The sequence below is a fragment of the Saccoglossus kowalevskii genome, chromosome 13, assembly GCF_978046115.1.
Source record: "Saccoglossus kowalevskii chromosome 13, keSacKowa6.1, whole genome shotgun sequence".
NCBI classification, from domain to species: Eukaryota; Metazoa; Hemichordata; class Enteropneusta; family Harrimaniidae; genus Saccoglossus; species Saccoglossus kowalevskii.
In genome coordinates this window covers 28,822,639-28,847,223 of record NC_140653.1, presented here as the reverse complement: position 1 = coordinate 28,847,223, position 24,585 = coordinate 28,822,639, and the positions used below count along the sequence as shown (strand labels likewise).

Here is a 24,585-nt window from a genome sequence, read left to right as displayed (position 1 = left end):
TCTAATTTAAATAATGAAATAAATAATAAAATAAATAATTTAGCTTAGTTTTATACTTAAATGATATCCTTTTGGAATACTAGTTTTCAATATGGCGATGCTGAGATGTTCGTTTAGATCACAGACTAGTAATACAATGTATCCCATTCCTTTATTTTTTTGGTTTCCAATAGCCTTACACATTTGGATGTCCCTACACATGTTAAAGAAGACCTTGATGGGAAAACAAATTGATTGTGCCGATAAACAAGCTTGAAAATCTTTGCTGTTACTTCATGGACGTTTTCTAGGAGTTTATGTTTTTCAAAATACAAGGTCTTTAACAAAAAATAACGTATACTTATTGTCGTCGGATTAACACCAAATTTTCACAGCTTTAAGGTGACAGTGAGAGGAACTTGAATGTGTCCAGACAAACTATTTCATCGATTATTTACCAACGAGTTGTGGTTTGAGTTGGGGGCAATGCGACTAAAACAGTAATTGAAATTCAGCACACTGTTTTTTAAAACGCGTTGCTTGCATAAAACTGACCAGACACATTCAATTTACCAGACTATTGAACAACTAGAAAAAGTGAAAAAAATACTTCTTATCGCCAGCATAAATGCGTAATTATTTTTTTTACAGAAAAAGTAATTTTTCACCTTTGATTAAGTAGCGGGTCATAGAATGCAGATACGGGCATGGCAAACACACCTTTGTAAAGCTTGAAGTCTGGCGATTCTAAAAATATATACTTTCCTGGGTCTATTTGTAGTCATTTGGTCACAATTAGAAGATGAAAACAAGTATGCAAATAATAGTCCCGCTACCTTAAATCATTCTAACATAGTTCAATCAAGAACAATATTTTGTTATTTATTTAAGAAAGATAGATTGAAAACATTTTAGAATACAATATTATTATATTTAAAAAGGATGTTCCTGTGAAATTGACATTGTTCTGTGCTCATTAAAGAAATACATCCCCAATCTTATATGTCATTCTCTCTAGCTGAATCATTTCCGTGAAATCATAGTGACTAAAAATAAATTATTAATTAAAAAATTTAAAATTAAAAAAAGGCTATTTTAATAAAAATTTATTTTATTAACCTGACTATCTTTGTTATAAAGCACTGTTAATATCGTATTTTATTTGTGAATGCATGTCCATCAATACATTATGATGTCATGCCCAAATATAATCATATATAATATAATCAGCATATTTGTAAGCATATACTCGTGACATCATAGGCTAGAGTAATATCCACTCGTCTTTGATTTGTGGATAAAAATAGTACATAACATCATTTGTATAAATTTCTCAAACAAGTGATATCAGATGATAACCTCATTTTATTCTGACTGAAAAATTCTGGATATTTGTAACTTTGTTTCTTCAAAAGTGATCATATACCTCGTATTGTCCGACCTCAGAATGCTATGGGCTAAGTGCGCCCTCACATCATTTCCTGTATCACACCTGGCCCAACGTGCCCGACTTTCATCATTCGAAACAGAAAGCATCATTGTAAATTATGTTGTGTGTTTGAGGCTATGTTGTGGTAAAATTGTAAGTACACCTATACTGGATATATGAAAAAAAACTTTGTGGACCGGATACAGCTTTTTGGCAACTTACCAGCCCTCGCATGCTTGGGTGAATCTGCTGCATGACCTCAGGCCGCAAAAAGCCGTATTCAGTCTTTAAGGAATATTACTGTCAGTACTTTTTTTTTTTTTTTTTACATCACACGATTCGGTCACCTGATCCCCAAATCATGAAAACTATATAACCAGAAAAGTTAATTGAAGCAGCTAAACTGAAGACAGCAGTCCAGCTGTTGTTGAAAGCCTCTAGAATGTGACCACTGATGTAGACTCCAATAAACCCGGGAAGTGATGACAGAGTATTCATAACACCTGAAAGTATGAAAAGTCAATTAAAGCCAGTTGATATATCCTTGGATATAAGGTCTTGCGTATCAGCGCTCTAAAGTTCACACATCCTGGTACTATTTGGGGGTTTTTGTTTGCAAAATTAAATTCCATTTTTTACCATTTCAAACTGTTTTTAACTTCAATGACAACATTTTTGAAAAAAAAAAAACTTAATAAATTCTTATTGAAAATAATTTTTCTTTGAGTGCCACAATGAACTTTAAACACCCAACTGCCCTATATAATGAGTATTCAAAGTAATCCACTCAGATGCATGCAGATTATCTTCTAGTGAGGATCTCATAATGTGGAATACTTTATTTTCGCTGGAATTAATTTTTGCTGAAAAGGCTTTTTGGGCATCTTTTATGGATTTTATTTTCAGTGATTTTTGATGAGTTTAATGTGAAATATAGGAAAAAAAGTATATTCGCTGGATTTTATTTTCACGGAATCATCCCTTCAGCGAAAATAGCGAAAATAAATTCCAAGCGAGAATAAGTACTGTACAGTAGTTTCTTTCGTGATTTTCTCAAATTCTTGTTACTCACAGGCACTGAAGCACAGTGAACTATACATAGTCATATTTATGAACATAAGGGCAATGTAACTAAGTTGAAATTGTTTTGTAAAACTTGTTTTTTTGGAAGAACACTGAAAGAATCTGTTGTAGCAAATAACACTTCCACCGAAGATCAACTCTGCTGTCACTCCGGGTTATTCAAATTTGTGTCTTGTTCATTGTTTATACTGCGATAAAAACGATTGTAGCAACAGTGTTGATCCTAGACCTACAAAAGCCTCTTTTACAACAACAACGCTAGATATACATGGTTATATACCTGTGTAGAGTGACCACCCAAGATACTTTAAAAATTGTCTTTTATATAGACAGGTGTTCTTTATATAAAGGTTGATTAATTCATTTTTCAGTTCAAGGCTTAATTTGTCAACAAATATTTAAAGATGGAGAATAAATAAATATATGCTTGTTTGTCTTGATTGAATTGGAAATGTCAGAGTGGCTTCTGTACACAGTTTTTTTCTTTTTACAAACTGGTGCCTGAATGATAGTCACTGGTAAGGTTAGGTGGGTGATCAGGTTTATATGTGCAAGTTTCTTTGACCTCAATTTTAAAGGGGATAGAGAACAATAAGACCAAATGACTGATATCATAACATTGCAACCTACCGTATATAGCGCCTCCATGAGTTGGTGCTAGATCTTGAACATTTGTGTAAGCTCCAGCTGATCCCAGTCCATCGGTAAATAGTGTAAAACACAGCAGTCCCAAAGCTTGGACGTAACAATTAATATGTCCGATTAGAAACAGACAAGTTACATTAAAAAGAGTCCCAATTGTCTGAAATTGAAACATTGATAAGCATATTGTCACTCATTTCACTTTGTTTCTGATCACTATTATTAACCTGTATTGTTTTCATTAGAAAATTACAAATTTTAGAATATCTTGAATTGTTACTTGTAGAATATTCGGGACACTATTTGTGTCGTCACTGTCTGTAGCGGAAAATAATAATTCTCACCAGGTTTTGATCAGAATGCCCCATTTTTTTTCTAGTTATATTCAACATTAAATGGTTAGCTTTCAATAAAAACTTGCTGACAATACAACAATGATGGTATACCAAATTAGCAATAATGTCATCTAATTGGCTAATGATACAGGTGAGCATTGGTGAGTATGATTTGCTTTTGGATCACACCACAAGAGAGGAAATTAAAATTTAATGTGAGGGGCTGACTAATAAATAAATAAATAATGTAATAAACCATGTGATAACAAACATCAGAAGTTGCTAGTTGACGTGCAAGACCAGAAGTTTTTTTTTTTTCCACAACATTCTGAATTTGAATAAATGGTCTAACTCCTAGGTGAAATGACGATCAATTCAACCTTTAATGAACAAGTCAGAGATAGGGCACTAGAACCACATTTATTAAAACAAAATGGCTGCCAGTCGGCCATTTTGAATCTTATCTGAAAACAAAATGATGTGCATCAAGGTCCTGAGAAATGCTTGATTTTGATGATTTTTAGCACAAAATTGGCCACCATTCGGCCATCTTGAATGAGATCGTGAAACAAATTGACATGCATATGTATAATATCATGTATGATGCATGTGTGAAGTTTGATTGTCATTGGTCCAGGCATTTCTAAGAAACAGGTCCGGACGCAGCCACGGACGGACGGACGGAAACACGGTCGCACAGAGTTCAAAACCTTAGTCCCCGTTTTCGGACTGCGTCCGAACAGGGACTAACAAGTTTCCTGGATTATTTGATGCTTTCTCATGACAGACATTTTGCTGGCTATAGTTTCAAATAAAGAATATACCACGTGACACCGGTAAGTTCTTTTCAACATCACTTTTAAAATGTTACTCTGCAAAATGTAAGGCATATGAATAATTTGTTGTACCAAACTTTTCATAAAAAACGTCATAAAAACGATAACAGCTTAACTTACTTGTAAGTATTTTCTGGCCACTGTCCGTGTGCAGTGGTTTGCTATGAGCCAATCCGCAATATATCCGCTGCAAAAATGTGACGGAATGTTGAATATCCATGGCACAACATTGAACACCCAACCCTGTATATATCGTTAATGCAAAAAAAAAAAAAAAGCTGAGTACGGTATTCACACATCCTGGTACTATGCATGACCTCCTAAAGGTCACACATCCTGGCACTATGCATGACCCCCTAAAGGTCACACATCCTGGCACTATGCATAACCCCCTAAAGGTCACACATCCTGGCACTATGCATGACCCCCTAAAGGTCACACATCCTGGCACTATGCATGACCCCTGATGGTCACACTTACCGTCACGTGATTCATTAAAAACAAAGACAAGTTTTTGAATGGGACCTAAGTATGGCATGCATTTTCCAAATAAATTTGAACTTGTTAACACTTGCGAATACATTTGTACAACATCTATTGAAAACCAATTTTGTCAAGCAAACCTCTGGGATTATGGTACAATATGGCAATTTAAGGGGTGCACTGGCAAAATGAAATACGTTGCCATCTTGAGAGGCATCTTGTGTCATTTCCCATAATAGTGTGTGCCGTGGTGTGACAAAATGGCGACTATTCAACTCTTAGATTTCACATCCTATTTTTTGATACAGCCTTGTGTAGGGTCCTTTTGCCAATGCAATTATGTCTAAAACAATAAGACTTGGTCATCTTTATGCAATTATATTTAAAGAAAAAATTTTTAAAATTACAGCTATAACTACTTTAAATTACATTTTTCTACAATTTCCTGAAATTTGTTCCAATCGAGAAAATATTTGCAGTGAAGGTTGCTTATGAGTAAAGTGCCCTCTAGTGGCCAATATTACAGATATTTATTATTGACTTGTTTATTTTATTCTTATTAAATGTTTAAGAGGTATGGTCAATGAAAGGCAGTGGTCATCGTACAGTGCATGTTCGAATATTATATATACAAACAAAAATGCATTGTATATGTCCCATGATGAAAACAACATGGCGTGACAACCAATGCTCTTTACAACAATGCCATCCATAACTAATATATCAACTTCCATGCTTAATTGCCCTGAAAGGGAACGGTGTGATGGCTACACTGTAAAGAGCCTGATTAATAACTGTATTTTATTCACGCTAAATTTCACTGTACAAAATGCATTGAATCAAATAATAACAAGTCATTCTAAATGACACAGTCCCCGTAAAATTTTTGAAAGTTCTCTTTGTGCTTGTCATATTAAAGCGGAGGGGTTGTCGTGAGCGTGTCCATGAAACTTGAGTTCCAAGTGGCGTATACAACAGATTGTTTATTTACATCAAAACATGTGTTCCATGTAGTAGTAATATGGCCAAAATAAAAACAGCCGTTATTCGGCCATCTTTGATCTGATTATGAAACACACTGATATGTATGATGTATGTGCCGAATACGAATAAAAATGGTACATAAATTGTGGAAATATAGTAGTAAGGCCAAAATATCAGATGGCTGTCAATCGGCCATCCTTGACCAAATTTTGAAACAAATTGTTCTGGACATGCATTCTAACACGTATAAAGTACATGTATGTGCCAAATTTGAATGAAAACTGACAGATCACGTCCAAGATACCGCATAAAAAAACAAAAACAAGATGCCTGCCAGTCGACCATCTTTGATCCAATTGCGAAATAAATCATCATGGACATGTATCCTAACATGTATAATCTATGTAGCAAGTTTGAATGACAACTGACAAAGCATGTCCAAAATACAACATTTTCAAAAAACAAGTTGGCTGCCAGTCGGCCATTTTGATTCAAATCGCTAAACCACTGCATGTGCATATGTCCCACATAAGGTACTAGGCACATGCAAATAATGAACGGAATCGATCCACAGGATTCTGAAATATGACTCTGGACAGACTGACGCATGGACAGACTGACGCATGGACGGACGGACACACGAACGGACGGACAGACTCAGGAACTCATGGACGGTCGGGGACATGTATCCTAACATGTATGATCTATGTACTAAATTTGAATGAAAACTGACAAAGCATGACAAACAGTTTCAAAAAACAAGATGGCTGCCAGTCGGCCATCTTTGATCCAATTGGGAAATAAATCATCATGGACACGTATCCTAACATGTATAATCTATGTACCAAGTTTGAATGAAAACTGACAAAGCATGTCCAAAATACAACATTTTCAAAAAACAAGATGGCTGCCAGTCGGCCATTTTGAATCGAATCACTAAACCACTGCATGTGCATATGTCCCACATAAAGTACTAGGCACATGCAAAGAATGAACGGAATCGGTCAAAGGGTTTCTGAGATATGACTCCGAATGGACGCACAGATGCACAGACGCACGGACGGAGACCGAATTATAAGTCCCCTGTTTTCGGACTTCGTTCGAACGGGGACTAATAAGGCAAAGTTAAAGGGCGATGGTCGTGCAATGTATTTCCTGTTTTATACGTCGCTATGAGTCCTATATTGAACAGAACATGACACAACGACCACTGCCCTTTAAAAATAGAATGTATTGTTTGAATTTAAATCCTAGTGAATATTCCCGAAACATCAAACATGCTAAAATTAAACACATGTATATTTCTCCCCCTACAGTACGTGCATGTTACCTATCAAATACCAGCAAATTAGTGTGTCAGGCAATGTGTATTACAAACATAAGGAGTATGAAAATGGCAAATAAATGCTGTTTTGAAAAAACCTAACAATTAATTACCTTTTCATCAGGAAATGTGTCTCCAAAATACGTTGGAAGCCATGAGAATAAAGTGTGCCATGCATATCCACTACAAAACATAGTTGCAATCAAGGCCCTGTGTGATAGAATACATAAACCAGAATATGTAAATAATGAAATAAATCAATGAGTGAAAGAATAAACTAGTGAAATAAATAAATGAATGAAATATATAGAAAATATATGTATGAAAAATGTTAAATTTTTAGTTTAGTTTTTGCAGATAAATAAATAAACAAACAAGCATACACACATACAAACAATCAAAAAATCAAGCAAACAAACAAACAAACAAACAAACAAACTAACTAACTAACTAACTAACTAACTAACTGATAATGGTACATGGTTAGGCGTTGACGCCATTCATAATAAAATAAATGTGTATTCGAGGCGGCTAGTGGGGATGGCACTTGATGTGATTCACCGGGCCATATCTGTGGAGTGGAAAAGAATTGTACTCAATCAAAAAGTGACCGATGAGTCAACTAAAATCAAATATCACATCGAACTTTCCTATAGAGACGACGATAATGACATCCTTCTGAACACTCCGCTCTACAAATTCGAGAGGGGAGAAATTTACAAATTCCTGATAAAGTCGCAGTATTTTTCCAACCGTAACTCACAGTTTAACACTATATGGCACGACTTACTTTCTCTCTCTCCCAACTCTAAACCTGTCTTTAGAGTTTGTTATATGACCCCAATCACAGAGAAAGACGGCGACCTTAATTGGCGCATGCTCCACGGCGCCTACCCAACTGGCGGGTTTCTTTTAAAAACCAAAGCCCAGACCACTGATACTTGTCCCTTCTGTGACAAAAGGGACGACATTACCCACATTTTTATTGAATGCTCGAGACTCGCCCCACTTTTCAACTTGCTGAAATTAATTACCAATAAACTTATAAATCTTGACACTATACCACTTTCTTGGTACATACTAGGCCCACCAAGCAAAAGAACCGCTACACATCGTTTGCTCTGTCATATAATTTCAACTATGAAAGTGGCAACTCACGTAACACGATATAAAAGGTTAAACGATCGGGTACAAACAAATGTGTAACAGTGTTTTAAATCCAAAATTAGGTATCGGGTAACTAACGAATACAACTATCACCTGCTCACAAAATCTCTAGATGTATTTGAAACACAGTTGTGCATTAATGACGCCATTGCAATCCTGGATGACAACTCACTGATAATCCCCGATATCTTAGACAATGGCTGAATAATATCCTTTTTAATTGTACAAACCCGCCTTTTCAATTGCTTTTTATTAGATTTATTGTACTTTTAAGTATTTTTAGAATTGTAATTATTTGAGTGTAGAACCATTTGTTATTTTTATCGTTCAATGTCGTACATGTCTCTAACTCACCTCTTGTCACTTGTTTATCTGTTTGTAACCTCCGCTAATCATTTGTAATCGTTTAATCGTTTTATTGTGAACCGAGAAATGTGTCAAACGGATGACTGTTATCCCGATGGCACAGGGCAGGGGGGTTCGATTCCCCCATTGTCTGTGCCACTTGGTGTTGGCCTGCCCACGGGGTTTCACGATTTTATTTCTCACTGTCCAGTCGTTATTGATTTATTATTTACCCGTAGAATCAAAAAGGAACAAACAAACAAACAAACACAAACAAACAAAAAAATGATCGATCGATCGATTGATCGATCAATCAGCTAGTGTACCGGTAATAAACAAATCCAAAAATTTACAAAAAACAAGCAAAATTACCAGAAAGCTTTATGCTTAAGTAATATTTTCCATGCTGCCTTTTTGGAAACATTAGTAGCTTCATCGGCATGAATCTTCTGAACTATACATGGGTGGAAACACTTCATTCGTAGAAGTAATATTCTAGTAGCCAAGGCCCAAACTACAGATATTGCACCAAAAAAATAAAACATGCTTCGCCATCCAACATATTCCACCAACACAGAACCTAAACTTCCCGACATGAGATTCCTGTGGGGGGAAAAAAAAAAAGTGTAAGCAGATACTATAGGCTCTGGTTGATTTTTATTCCAGGCTGACCCACTGATGACTAATGCTATCAGCCAATGAGAATATTTGTTACATACCCCTTTTAGAGAAATGTGTTTGTTTTTTATTGAAGAGAATGTTATGTCAATCAAAATCAATTTTCAATGTATTCAACATCATTTAATAAAAGTTAAACATATCTTCTTCTCGTTATATTGAATAATCTTACAGTTACATCCTGTCTTTGCAATTCAGTGAGGAACCATCTCCTAATCCATACATACACCATAAAATAATGATATTGTGGATGGGCAATGACAAATCAACTGCGAATATGATTTTAAGAGGGCCTCTTAAATTTAGTTTGAATGAGCAGTGGTTAGCATGTCCACCTAGCATCAAGGAGGTTCTGCTTTTGATTCTCAGAGCCGACCGTTCACTCAGCAGCATAAATCAGAGTATAGTCTTGTCTTCTAATAATACATTTGGAAGACTGGTTTGAACACATACACTTTCAAAAAAAAAATTGGGAAATTAAAAATGTCACCTGCCACAAAAATAATTGAAAAAAAAATTAAGCGAGATTTGTAAACAATAGACACTGAGTTAGGAGGCTTTGTTTTGTCATTGACGGACAGTTACCACATACCCAGGTATACATTTGTCTAGGGAATAAAGCCCTCCAGTACTTTCAAAATGAAATGCGCAGGAAAGTGAGAGTGCTGTATATAATAGTAATACATCATATTATTTTAAGCTAAAACATCATTTTAGCATGTTTTGTGTTTTAGCTTATTGTGTGCTTGTTTACTGTGAAAGCAACTTTAATATAAAAGAAAATTAAAATGACGTAATTTTTTGGTGAGTGCTTAATCCATATTTTGTCCAAACAAGAACTTAAAAATGTGCCAAGAGGGTCCAAGAGGGATAGTTCTCTACAATAGTGATAATAGATACTTACCCAGCATTAGTACCTGCACCAACAGCTGTGTATAAAAATGACCTGTTTCTGATGTGTACTTTTCTTGCCACTACACTGGCCATTGCTGGATAGTGAAACGCTAATAACGAAAACATTACTTGTAATTCAATTCATGATTACCCACAATGCAATATGTATCAATGCGTTTGTTATTTCCATATTTTTCTTTTTGTGTAAATATAAATTTTTGACCAAAGAAACAGATGTGGATTGCTTACCAGGGCATTCTTCATGAATAAAAATCAGTAGTTTCTACAGAACTGCTTTATATCAGGAGAGTGTCTACCCATGAACCTTTGTGTTCTTGTACAGGGGATGATCCTTCTGCTTTAATATGACAGAGGATTTTTTGTTTCAACATAGATTAAAGTAACATTTCGATGAATCTACATAGTCAAAGATTAAATTCCAAGCAAAAAATTAGAATTTTGCATTATTGTTACTGTCTCCTCATCCCAAAACAGAAAGATTTTTTGAAGATAGCAGTATTGGGGCACCACATGAGGGCGCTGTTTGAGATGACAATTTGGCTTACACTGACTGCAAACTTCAAAGTTAGTGGTTGACAATTTTGATGAAACTAACAAACTTACATGTATTACCGATAAATATTTTGACAACTATTAGGGAAAAAATAATATCCACAGGCCCATCTAAATTTGCTCCAATCCAATTGCTGGATCATCATAATTACCTTGCAATATGGCAAAAATATTTCTACAAATAACAAGAATCGTCAGCTGAGTTGATTTATCATGTGATATGTCTGCACACAATGGATACAACATAGATACAATGCCCCATCCTATACCTGCAAGACTAATCACTTCCTCTCCACCGATGCGGTCGCTAAGGAAACCAGATGGAATTTGAGTGGACATGTATCCCCAATAGAAACAAGACAATATAAGGCCCTGTGAGAAAAAAAATATAAATATGAATTCAAAAAAATAGTATTAATTAAAAGCATATTGAAATGATTTATGTTTGTTATATTTTGTAATGCATACATGACATATGTTCAGTTCAGCAGATGTTTTTAATGGTTATTTTAAAAGCATTTCACATACCGAGCATTGTAATACATGTATTCATAATTATTTCAGTCAGGGAAATAGAAATCTACCTCAGAGATGGCAAAAACAAAATTGTTATCATTAATAATAATAATAATAATAATCAAATTTTATTGCATCCTTAGAAATTACAATATTTCTTTTGGTAAAAAGCAATAAATATATCCATACACAACACAATTACAATACAATATAAATAGATACGTTAAAGTTTTCTGTACTCCATGGCTTTAAGTAGATAGGTCCCCATACATTTAATTGCCTTGGAGTCCTTGTTGCTCATCAAAAATATAAAATTACTCAATTTATCTCCTGCATTAGTTAATGTAATTTCTGTGAGCAATTCATGTCTAATATATTTGTACCGATCACATTCTAAAAGGAAGTGAACTTCATCTTCTATTTTATTTTGGGAACACAAATTACAAATTCTTTTTTCAATGGGAGTTTTTGGCTGTGTGTGCCTTCCTTTTTCAATAGCCAAACAATGGTTACTACTTCGGAAGCGTGACATGCAGACTTGATGTTTTTTCGGAAGACAATTTAAGTATGACTCAAAATTATAAGTGTTTTTGAATTTTGCATATGTTCTTAGTTTTGTGTTTTCTTGATTGACATTCTGTTTCCAAAATGTAATATAGTTTTCTTTTAAAGTCTTATCAATGTTCTTTATATTCAAATCTGTTTTACTAGTTTGAATTCTTGAGTCAATAACTAAATTCTGAACCGATGAACACCATGGTAAATTGAATTTCATTTGTTAATAATATGCTTGTTTTGTAAGACATTTATCTGGAAGCCCTTGTATACGTAACCAATACTTGATAAGGTTTTTCTTGGTGTCTATTAGTAATGGGAAACAGCCCAACTCTGCCCTACAAGCTAAATTTGCACCAAATTTATTTAGGCCTAGAATATTTCTACAGAATTTCAAATGTAGTTTTTCACTTGTAGTTTTGTCCCATTTGTTTTCATCCAAAACTTCAATTCCCCAAATTTCTGAACCATAAATGAGTACTGGAAGAATACATGTTCTGAACAGATAGATAAATGTTTTACAGTTGCATTCAGGTGGAATGTGTCTTAACATTGCATATAAGGCTCTGTTGGCTTTATCTGCCATGTTTTGTCTGGCTTCAGTAAATTTCCCATTGGACTGCATTGTAACACCTAAGTAATTATAGGAGTTAACACAGTTGATATGATTTCCAAGATATAGGAATTTATCATGTGTTTTTAAACCTCTTTTTCTGAAAATAACAATTTTTGTTTTTGTTAAATTGACACTAAGTTTCCAATTAGAACAATAGTCTGATAAAATATCTAATGCTTTTTGAAGACCATTGTTTATTGTGGAAAGTAAAACTAGGTCATCTGCATAGAAGAGTGAGCTAATTTTAGTGTCATTTAGTGAAACATGGTCTATTGAACTATCCTGTAATACATCATTTAAGTCATTAATATAGATGTTAAAAAGCATAGGGCTGATTACACAGCCTTGTTTTACTCCCTTAGTTGTCTCAAAAACAGAAGAAGTCTTGTTTCCAAATCGTATGCAGGTCTTTGTATTTTAAGTACATACATTGTGTATATTTAATAATATTATAAATTTTCCCGTCTATACCACTGTTCAGAAGTTTGTAAAATAAACCATTTCTCCAAACAGTATCGAAAGCTTTCTGGAAGTCTATCATTATGTATTCATAAATATACATGTATATCTCCATTAGTGAATGTTTGGTCTCGCTAAAGTTTTAAAACATAGCACAACTAATAGAACCTTGACCTCTATACTATATATTTGTAACTATCCCCATATTTAAAATATATTACAGTGACCCCTCGCTGAGTCGTGCCTCATTAAGTCGCAGGTAGTTGGATGGCTTCCAAAAATTCTATTGTGTTTTGCCGGCAGTTTTGAAATAAAAGAACTAATGTCTCGTTGCATCGTGCATTTAATTGACTGTTAAAGGGCTGATGGAGACAACTTAACACCTACTGGCCATCAATTACTGAGATACAAAGGGTGACGGCGGCCTGACTTGAGGTGTCGACGGATAAGAAGTCACGACTTTACGTAATTAATTGCTGCAATGAGTTAAATGCATGTGGACATGAATGCTATGATGTTGTCCAATAAAGAAAACGTACTATAAATAAACCCATGTGTGTACATGTACTTTTTATCCATTTTCAATGCATAAACTCCCCTTTAAGAAGACCTTTTGGTAAGACGCAACTCTTGATAAGTTGTGGTTTTTGCTTGGATCCCAACACCTGGGACTTACATATGGCTACTGTACATATGTCACTGTCAGCTTATCCCATGATTCTACCGCACCCAATGCGTAATAGAAGAACAGGTATGGTTACTATAATTTCAATACAAGTCATTGAAAATGACAAAGTCCCCGTTAAGTTCTCTTTGTGCTCGTCATATTAAAGTGGAGGGGTTGTCGCGAGTGTGTCCTTGAAACTTGAGTTCCAAGTTGGGTATACAACAGATTGTTTATTTACATCAAAACACGTGTTTCGTGTCATAGTAATATGGCCATAATCTGATTATGAAACACAATGATATGTATGATGTATGTGTCAAATACGAATGAAAATGGTACATAAATTGTGGAAATATAGTAGTAAGGCCAAAAAGTCAGATGGCTGTCAATCGGCCATCCTTGACCAGATTTTGAAACAAATTGTCATGGACATGCATCCTAACATGTATAAAGTACATGTATGTGCCAAATTTGAATGAAAACTGACAGAGCACGTCCAAGATACCGCATAAAAAAACAAAAACAAGATGCCTGCCAGTCGACCATCTTTGATCCAATTGCAAAATAAATCGTCATGGACATGTATCCTAACATGTATAATCTATGTATCAAGTTTGAATGACAACTGACAAAGCATGTCCAAAATACAACATTTTCAAAAAACAAGATGGCTGCCAGTCGGCCATTTTGAATCGAAACGCTAAACCACTGTATGTACATATGTCCCACATAAGGTACTAGGCACATGTAACGAATGAACAGAATCGGTCCACAGGATTCTGAAATACGACGTTGGACAGACTGACGCACGGACAGACGGACACACGGACGGACGGACAGACTCAGGAACTCACGGACGGTCGGGGACATGTATCCTAACATGTATGATCTATGTACTAAATTTGAATGAAAACTGACAAAGCATGTCCAAAATACGACATTTTCAAAAAACAAGATGGCTGCCAGTCGGCCATTTTTGATCCAATTGGGAAATAAATCATCATGGACACGTATCCTAACATGTATGATCTATGTACTAAATTTGAATGAAAACTGACAAAGCATGTCCAAAATACAACATTTTCAAAAAACAAGATGGCTGCCAGTCGCCCATTTTGAATCGAATCGCTAAACCACTGCATGTGCATATGTCCCACATAAAGTACTAGGCACATGCAAAGAATGAACAGAATCGGTCCAATGGATTCTGAGATATGACTCCGGACGAACGCACGGACGCACAGACACACGGACAGACGGAGACCGAATTATAAGTTCCCGTTTTCGAACTTCGTCCGAACGGGGACTAAAAAATGGCTTTAAATTTTCATAGAAAACAAAAGAGAGATTACAATAGAGTAAATATAAATAACATTGTCCAATTATATAATATCAGGGAATGACAGTATCCCATTAAAATGGTCAACTTTATTCTAAACATACATTTTCGCTATACAACGGTTAACAATAGTGTTCATGCTACACGAAGTGCGGGTTAAGATTTAAGCTGATTTAGGCTTATCTCACATGTTTTCGTTTCGATTATACCCAATTGCGTCCACGCACTGGGAGGGCTAGTCCTGGTGCCATTAGTTGGTGACCTATGTTAAGCCACTGTTTACGAACGCAAAATTTCTGCTGCTGACATGTGTCGTTCTAATTTTGAAGCGACAAGCACAGGAACGTGAGAGAGTTGTATCCATTTATTTGGAAGCACAGAAACAGAATACAATGGCGTAACACAATGCAGAGTATTATTACGGTAATGCATGTTGTAGACAGCGAATCAAATTTATTTTGTCTACGATTGGAGCTGGTGTACCTTCTACTACAGCGACCCGATCAGTGTGGAAGCGTATGAAAGTTGAAGATGTGCGCATGTCATTTTGGGGTGTAAAGTAAATTTGCACGCGTGATATTGTGCTTCTGAGTGTACCAATCAACGTCACAAAAATAAAATTCCCTTCTATCGACTATCAGCAAACTGATATGGTATGAGTATTTTTGCACCCCAGTCTTGCTGCCTCGGGAAAGTTTGTCTATAGAGTCGTTATACGAACATGGGTCAAAGCAGCATAACTTTTCATTTCTTGGATTTGAACATTTTTTTTTTCTTCAAATCATGCGTCTTCTATGTTGTGTCTTTGTAACGTCTGAGCTCGGTTGCCATTTGGAAATGAGAAAGTTGCATATATTTGATCATGTGCATATTATTCACACCCAAAGGTCACCAGCCCTGGACTAAGCGTTCGCACACACTTCATTAGCCCGTGCTAAGAGTCTGGATCGCGTCTTGAAATCGAATCAGATTTTACCTGTACTTAGCATTCGTTAGCCCGTGCTAAGAGTTCATGCACTTTTTCTTAGCACGGGCTAAAGAATTTGACCTCTTAGCCCGTGTTAAGGAGCTGTGCGTGAACGCCTACAAGACACAACAACGATCAGTATTGAAAGATATAGCACGAATGACTAGGTACTTTCTGTTCTGAATTTATTTTTAAGCTTGCATTCTGGGATAAATTAAATGTTTGACAATGAAAGAATGCTGTATCATTGTGTTCTATGGGATCTGTCATTCTTATTTAGGCGTCCTTCTGATTTAGGCATCATTCTAATTTTGAATTCTAATTCTAATCATTTCTCTTATTTTGGTGTTTACTCTAATTTGCGTCACTAAATTATTTGCCACCCTGATTAACTTTCATGGTGTGCTGGTAAAAATCCTGCTGTGCGATTTTGCGCAATTATTTCTTGTTTTACTCAAAAAATTGTATTATATCGGTAGGTAATACAATTTAGGTAGGGAAGGTTTATCAGAATCACACACATTTTTTTTGGCTTTACAGTAGCTGAAAAACAGCTAATTATTAGGCAAATTATGTAAATAATAAGCATAGATTTCAAACAAAAACTGATCATATAGAAGTCATCATATATAATCCCAAAGTGTCTATATACAAGTTTTATTCAAATTTCACAGACAGACAGACAGACATAAATGCTCTCATTGTGTGCTTCACACACTGGAATAAAAAAAATTAAACACAATTTGAATCACAGAACTTTTGCATTCAATGATGAATATTCCAATATCTGATATTTTAGATTTTACTTACAGTTTCCGATTTATCCCAGTCATATTCCTTCGCCTGGGAAAGTGCCGTGACTGGCATACAATTTCTACACGCATAATTCAATGCAGTCAACATGAAAATAGCTGTACCCCAAAACCATTCCTCTTTCCTAGAAAAAAGCACAAAAATAATAATTTCAAAACAATCATCTTATTTTACTTTTATCTGAACAAAACCTACCTTGATTTAAGCAAATTAACATTAATACTGAAATAGATAAACAAGCAGCCTGCTGGCTGATATAGCTCCGCTTTATGATTGAAAATTGTATTTTTTACCAAAAATCTGTCGTTTTCAAGAAGAAGTCGAAAATGTGAAGTTGATGCTGACGAACGGTGGATGCTGTACGACAGATAATCAGTAATATGAATAGCTCCGCTATTTTGACTAAATTGAAAATGGAGGTAAAAATGTATTTTTAATTTGTTTTTAATATCAGGAGATACAGAAATGTTACATTGCTAAATTTATACATTTAGGCACAAAAAACAACTTTCATAAAATAAAACCACTAATTGTGATCAACCCCTTTAGCCAATAGGAAATTATCTTCATTTAGTCCACAAATTTCCAAACAAATAAAAGAAAAATAAATATAAGAAAATTGTCGCACCAACATGTTGACAGGAAAAAATATGGAATGATTTCTATGAGGAAATAAATCTGGTATGTACATGTCAGTGACATAAAAAGTCAGCTACAGATATTATTAATGACAGAAATCCTAATATTGTTAATTTCATAAACTGATATATAATTACGTGAACTTTTTAGACCAGGAGACAAGGGAGGTGTCTCTTTACAGAACTTTTTCGGTCAATTTGGGGGTGCCAATTCCAAAAATTTTCACTGGAATTAGTTTTTGCTGAAAAGACTTTTTAGGTGTGTTATATGGAATTTATTTTCACTGATTTTTGGCGAGTTGAATGTAAAAGATAGGAAAAAAGGTATATTCGCTGGATTTTATTTTCACTGAATCATTCCTTCAGCGAAAATTAATTCCAAGCGAAAATAAAGTATTCCACAGAATTATACAACAGTTTACGGGTTTGTATGGTTTAGATGTATCAGTTTACACCCATACAATATAAGGGTTTACCAAATCAACATAAAAACAATTCAATTTAATGATGTCATACTTATAATGTGATGTGTTACATTACAACGTAGTTAAGTTGTCAAACTATATGTAGCCATTTTGATGACGATGCACACAAATGAATGTCATAATTCTTGTATTTAAAAAAAAAAAAAGAGTACTGAAAATTCTTTATTTTAGCTGGAATTAATTTTCGCTGAAAAGACTTTTTGGGTGTTTTGTGTGGAATTTATTTTCACTGATTTCTGAAGTTGAATGTAAAATATAGGAAAAAAGGTATATTCGCTGGATTGTATTTTCACTGAATCATTCCTTCAGCGAAAATAGCGAAACTTAATTCCAAGCCAAAATAAAGTATTTTACAGTATTCAATAACTACTTGTTATATCCAACTACATTTATATGAACTTTATATGGACCAGAAAATGAAAATAAATAAATACAGAAAATGGCAGAAAATCTTATTTTGTTCATTCACTTAGTTTTGTGCTAATTTTTTTTAATGATGAATTTGATGAACTAATATTTTTTCTCTAAGATTTAGGCATCCGATTTTTTTTTCTGTTAATGATCCCTGCAGGATTTTTTCCAAGATTTATTTACAAGTGCATATTGGTTATTAAAATCACAAGAAAAAGTATTACAATGAAATCAACAATGACGATGACAACAACAACGAGGACAGACATTTTGCCCTTTCTATCTCCGCCTCTCTTGCTCCCCTGTACTCAGCAACCAAAGCCTCCTTATCAGCAGTTTGTTTTGCCTTTATGTTATGGATTTACAGCTCTAAACTTTATGCCCATCATAAATCTACACATTAGTATTAACACCAATTAAACTACTGGTACTTAGGTAACTTAACAGAACATAGAGAAAACAAATATTATATTATTCCAACTCGGATACTCCCTGTGATTATCTTGTTCGAACATATTATGACAAATGCGAGGTGCCGATTTAATCAGTCTACCCCACGATTATAACAAATAACTGAAGTTCAACGGTGGGGAAAGTCTGGGTTAGGGGTCGCCAATTTGAAATCATGGGCGTGGCTGGTAGATTTGTTTAAAAAAAAATGCAAACACCGAGACAAAAAAAAATGCATGAAAGTTGTTGCAGGGAAAACATGTTGGCACAGTCAAGAAAAATAAGAATGTTCAGACAAGAAAAAAAATTGCTCTGGTCGGTCATGCTCTTCCAGCCACCCCGCATGATTTCACAAGATTGACCCCTTAGGTCTGTGAATGTAGAGGTGTTTGTTTTCATTGAGACCTTGTACCATCCAAGGTTAACCCTGACACGATACACGGCACTATTTTAAGCTAAGTGTGTCGTGCTGGAAACTATTAATAGGTACTAGGTTGGTCCTGTGCACATTTATGTTGTTTTAGAGTGCGTGCGACCAGAACAACAGACATGTACATATGGCTAGTACGTCCAGGCATGGAGCTCCATGGTCCAGGGTAGTACAGATGTAAATAATGTAATAAGTAAGTGTACTGTTGATTATTAAAAATCGAGTCTTGTTCGATGTTTCATAAATTACCTTGTCCAATATGTCGCTTGCGTCGAAATAAGAATTTCTTTATCATCCTCGGGTTCAATTAGTTGAATCTCAGAAATATCACTTTCCTCGGTATCTTCAAGAACCTCCATATCCATATTTCCAGCCGAACTGCTCGATTCGCCGGTAAGTGTCGCCATCACGGAACATCAAATGCGCATGCGCATAAGTTACTTCGTGACCTCGACTCACTTTCGAGAATCTGCATCTAGAATAGAACAACGAATGTGTTGCTTATTCCAGGGAATAGTTAACAAATATTTCGGGGTTTTTGTATTTGAATAAATTATTAAAGATCCACAATGGTCGTCGCCCAGGGTGTCTTCGAATTTCATGTAAACAAACAATGTATTTTACACGCGTTGTATACGTCGCTGTGAGTCCCATATCGAACAGGACGCGGTGCGACGACCACCGCTCGTTAAATTTGTAGTATTGTTGTTTGATACTGTTTGTTGTTAATATGTGATATCGGATTTATGACCTCATGTACATGAGTTTAATAAATCCGTTATCCATCAATTGGGAATTTCGCAATCTGATCCTAGTTTGGGCTTTATTTCTTTTTAATATGTGTATAATTATTTATTTTTATTATACGTTATCTTTTACTTTATTTTATTTTTATTTATTATTTATGAGCTGGCACTTATTTTGGTAATCGCGAAAGCCCACATGGATCTGATCCGATGGCCATATAAATCCCGTTCAAATCTCGTATAAGATACAGCCCGATCACAGGTAGTCTTTTATATGTGGCGATACGCAATAATAATAAAACAATTACAAAGTAATAAAAATATATGGTGAAAATAAAATATATAAAATAAAGTAAAATTCACGCCGTACAAACATCAGATTTTAATCAGATTGATCCGTTTCGCAGATTTTAACGCCGTAAATACATCGGAAACGTAAAATCTGGGTCAAATGACATTAGTATTTTTGTTTTTACATTTTATTACAGCGAGCGCAAGATATTTACATACACCTAACTCGCGCACCCGCTAGGTAATTACCGAGGGACTTTGCAACATCCCCAGACACTTTGCTAGACGCCCCAACGACCGTTGTAGACGCAATAAAGTTACATACACTCTCACGTGACAGTTAATCAAAACACCGGACGCGGTATGCCTTTGATGTGTGGGCACGAGGAACGAGGGGTAGTTTGGATATTCCATTGCTTTGTAGTTATAACAATCTGTGTAACACTTGACATTCAACAGCTCTGGCAACTGCCCCATCGGGAATTAGCCTATAATGGCCTTTTTTTCCCTCATAAATATGCATGAGGCAGATAATGAGCTGTTCTAACTTTTTCTGGGTCAATAGGTTAAATACATGCGTACTTGCTATATTTTGGTTTTGAGCACGCTCAGATGATTTAGATGGAAAGCACATGTTCATGTTCAATCAAAACAACGGTCCGGGGTTTCAGATAGGTTCAACTATTACAACGTGTAAGCGCCCAGTCAAACATTTATCAAACAATTTTTTATTCATTGTTGTTGTCGGACACTTTATTATGTCATGCATAGATATGTTCGTTTATTTACTAATAAATAAATTCTATTTTGAACGTTTCATTAATATAATAAACCTTGTTAATACAAACATGTAATACAACACCCCTAACATATAATGGAATTACCATCGCGAGAACAGTTTAGTTTTTTTCAGTGTAGTTTCTGGATTCAAGTTTGAATTGCTCGCTGACTATAAAATTATTGCTATTATGCCAAAGGGTGTAGACGAAAACACTCGGAAGGAGATTATTCGTCTTTTCTTTGATGGAAATAGTTTGCGAATGATCGCCAAGGAAGTTGGACTAGCGGGGGCAACGGTCCAGGGGATTGTGAAGCATTTCCGTCGCACCGGTTGGATACGTTCCGACAAGAGTAGCGGCCGTCGTCGACTGAAATCTACACAGGAAATCGTTGAGTTTATGGAATTTTGTCTCTTACAGAAACCATCCCTAACGGCAAAGGAAATACGCATGTCTCTCTTGAGGGAAAATATTTGCGTACAGGAAAATTTGCCTTCGGTGCGTATGGTACATCATATAATGAAAAGTGATTTGAATTATTCGTTCAAAAAAATAAGTCAAACTCCTACTGAGCAAGTTACTGAAAGAAATATGGAACGAATATTACAATATATAGACACTGTTTCTCAGCTTGATCCACAAACTTTGCACTTTTTCGACGAGACTGGTGTGAAGAGAACGACTCCAAATCGCAATCATGATTACGGTCACAGTTTACGCGGTCAAAAGGCTGTCGAGTTTCAACGCTATGCTTATGACGTCAATTTTACAGTGAGTCTCTTACACAACGCCCGAGGTGTAAGTAACTTCAACATTTTAGACAGTCCTTCCAATGGACTCGAAATGCTTAATTTTTTTGAAGAGACCATGGAGTTACTCGACGAGAATGGGCAACATGTATTATCACCAGACGATACAGTAATAATGGATAATTGTGGTTTTCACCATGGCCGGATAACTGAGCCAGCGCTTCGTGAAATGTTGGCAGCAAGAAATGTTACGCTACTTTTTCAACCACCATACTCACCTGAATTTAATTCATGTGAAATGTGTTTTTGTCAAGTGAAGAGAAAATTACGAGAAAATTATATGTTTGCCGTGTTGTTTGCCGAGACTGCTATTATTGACGGACTTGCATCAATAACGCCCTTGATGTCGCGCAATTTCTTTCGTTTTTGTGGAATTGCCATAGTCTAGACTAGATAACATTAAAAAAACATACTAAATTTTGATGGTGGAGCCTTATCACAAAACTTACTGGAAAGTGTAAATTGATAAATAAATAAGTTTTTTCTTCAAAAATGTTGTCGATTATTTTTTTATATGAGTTGCGTATGGGGTAGGTCTGCCACTAAAATTAACTGTTACAGGGTTAGAGTTGACCAATAGAAACACTGGATGGAGAGATAAAACCGTTGAAATTATTTAAATTCTTTACTTAGTTTGAGGTTAGATCATTGTTGATTATTTTGTTTTCAAAACAATTCGTTTCCCTGGAGTTTAAAATTGCCCCGACAACTCTTCGTCACTGTCATGGGAGGACTTTATTGGAGAGTCTGCAACAACAAAAATACACATTTAATTATACTGTATATTCGACGCTAGTCTCACAGCCTATAACATTAAAATATTGACGAATGTGTTACAGGGTGTAAAAAATAATGAGTATACTCATAAATATAATTATTAAAATATCGGGTGGGCTCGCCTTTTAGCAGTCCATATACAACTTCGCAACTATCAGGTGGTTCGTAACCAGTCTTGTGATTGGTTGTTGACAAATGCTGAACAGGCCACGCCTCCAACTGTACCGTGCGTTCGGGCAAACCGTTAGGAATTCCTAAATGGAGTCAATTTGTGTAGTTTTCTTGATTTATTCTGCAGATATCGGTAAAATGTAGGTAGGGCTTTGGCGAAATTTGAAGAAACAACTAATATTCTTCAACCTGGTATTTTTTTTAGATTTTATTTTTTATTTTTGTCGTCCGTTTTTTCGAGTTTAAAAAATGTGAGCTGGCTAGAGCCTTCATCCCTTGTCTATTTCTTACACTAGATACCAGCCGATACCCCCCCCCTCGCTCATAGAGACTGCGTATTACAGTTGATTATAGTTCCTGGGCTCCCTGTGGTAAAACTATATACTAGTAAGTAGAAGATTTCTGGGAAAGACTGACTGGGCGCTGTATGGCAAACTGGCAATGGGACATGCCATTATGCGCAAACGCGACATTTTTAATAGGACTGTGTATAAACCCATTGACAACATCTCAACAAACTAACAATCGAAGGAATTTACTTTTAACGTTTCTTGTTAATATTTATTTCCAGTTTTATGTTCGTTTTATATTTCTTCCAAGTGTTACACAGCAATGATTGTTATACCTACAAAGCAATGGAATATTCCAACTACCCCTGTTCCTCGTGCCCACACATCAAAGGCATACCGCGTCCGGTGTTTTGATTAACTGTCACGTGAGAGTGTATGTAACTTTATTGCGTCTACAACGGTCGTTGGGGCGTCTAGCAAAGTGTCTGGGGATGTTGCAAAGTCCCTCGGTAATTACCTAGCGGGTGCGCGAGTTAGGTGTATGTAAATATCTTGCGCTCGCTGTAAGCCAGTTTTTATAGGGTGGGAGATGCATATTACCCACTCGTACTAACATTTCTCTCCGTATTCTGGATAATGTCGGGTCACAGACTGGGAAATGAAGGGTAGCACAACTCAGGCATGAGCATTTATTGAGATGATAGTCACTTGTCCCTTTGAAACCGCTAGGATATTTGGAAGTAATTCTATCATTGGATTTTCACACATTTCATGATACAGCGTGTTGTAAAAACAACATTTTTACTTTATGATAAACCATAATCAAATATATCATGTCTGACTCTATAGATTGTGGGTGGATAATGAGAAATTGGATTCGGTGCGGGCTCAATTAATAGCTAACTAGCTAATATGGATAATTTTATTACCCGTTATCTATATCACTGTTGTGCTATGATGCAAATCCACGCTACTGTTGTGGGTAGAATAGCTAGTTATATAGTAGTCCGGGTACCTTCCTCTTATTTCGACCCTCTAGTATGCGGTGTCGAAGAAACAATAGTAAGGCAACCAAGTTAGTTTTATAGCCAAAACAGCACTGACTGGCAATTCTGCATTTGTGTGATCTGACTCTGGAAAACGCCGCTAACCACTGTGCTATTTTGCACAACTTCGTAGCCTGACTGTTTTGCTGTGGTGATGCCATTATGTCCCATGTGTGTGAAATATGTTAATTAAAACGTTCTCTGTTTGGAATAGTAATTTACCCTGAAGCGATTCGCGATTTTTTTTGTAAGGAAGAAAGAGTATTTCATTTCCACCGTAAGCGGGTAAATGCCAAAAAGTGGAAATGACACAACACGCTCGTACAAATATTATTTTAATCAATTTTAACTAAGTACGATTAATTATACCAGTCCATCACCTATAGTGTACTGTACCTACTAGTGCCCCTGTCCCTGAGCTATATTATAGTCGGCATATCATCGACCTGACCTGAACATTGTCGAATAGCTCAACAAACTACATGTATATGTACTGTTACCACGACAACACGATTCACCCGTTGTATAGGCAATACATCGATCAATTTCAATCAATACTTACGTTTCCGAAATAAACA

The 24,585-nt window shown here is 35.6% G+C and overlaps 2 protein-coding genes across 2 annotated transcripts; one reads left to right on the top strand and one right to left on the bottom strand.

Moving 5' to 3' along the window:
* Positions 1 to 1,599: 1,599 nt before the first annotated feature.
* On the bottom strand, positions 1,600 to 19,506 carry LOC100373152 (voltage-gated purine nucleotide uniporter SLC17A9-like). The gene is made up of 9 exons (XM_085507173.1): positions 19,348 to 19,506; positions 16,682 to 16,808; positions 10,905 to 11,124; positions 10,190 to 10,289; positions 8,980 to 9,210; positions 7,209 to 7,305; positions 4,425 to 4,547; positions 3,122 to 3,293; positions 1,600 to 1,911 (listed from the first exon to the last, which is right to left on the bottom strand). The coding sequence occupies exons 1-9, from the start codon at positions 19,503 to 19,505 to the stop codon at positions 1,739 to 1,741; spliced, it is 1,401 nt and encodes a 466-aa protein (XP_085363299.1). The 5' UTR covers position 19,506; the 3' UTR covers positions 1,600 to 1,738.
* Positions 19,507 to 21,103: 1,597 nt separating this feature from the next.
* On the top strand, positions 21,104 to 22,111 carry LOC100366314 (uncharacterized). Its single transcript, XM_002737055.3, has one exon. It carries the CDS (start codon positions 21,104 to 21,106, stop codon positions 22,109 to 22,111), a length of 1,008 nt encoding a protein of 335 aa, XP_002737101.2.
* Positions 22,112 to 24,585: the final 2,474 nt, after the last annotated feature.

Bases quoted from the DNA above. Each gene is read 5' to 3' on its own strand.
- LOC100373152 (XM_085507173.1), bottom strand. From the start codon at position 19,505: ATGGCGACACTTACCGGCGAATCGAGCAGTTCGGCTGGAAATATGGAT. The intron at 3,294-4,424 runs GTAAGTTAAGCT...TTTCAATTTCAG, and splicing joins TGGCCAGAAAATACTTACAA to ACAATTGGGACTCTTTTTAA. The intron at 1,912-3,121 runs GTAGGTTGCAAT...TCATACTTTCAG, and splicing joins TCATGGAGGCGCTATATACG to GTGTTATGAATACTCTGTCA.
- LOC100366314 (XM_002737055.3), top strand. From the start codon at position 21,104: ATGCCAAAGGGTGTAGACGAAAACACTCGGAAGGAGATTATTCGTCTT.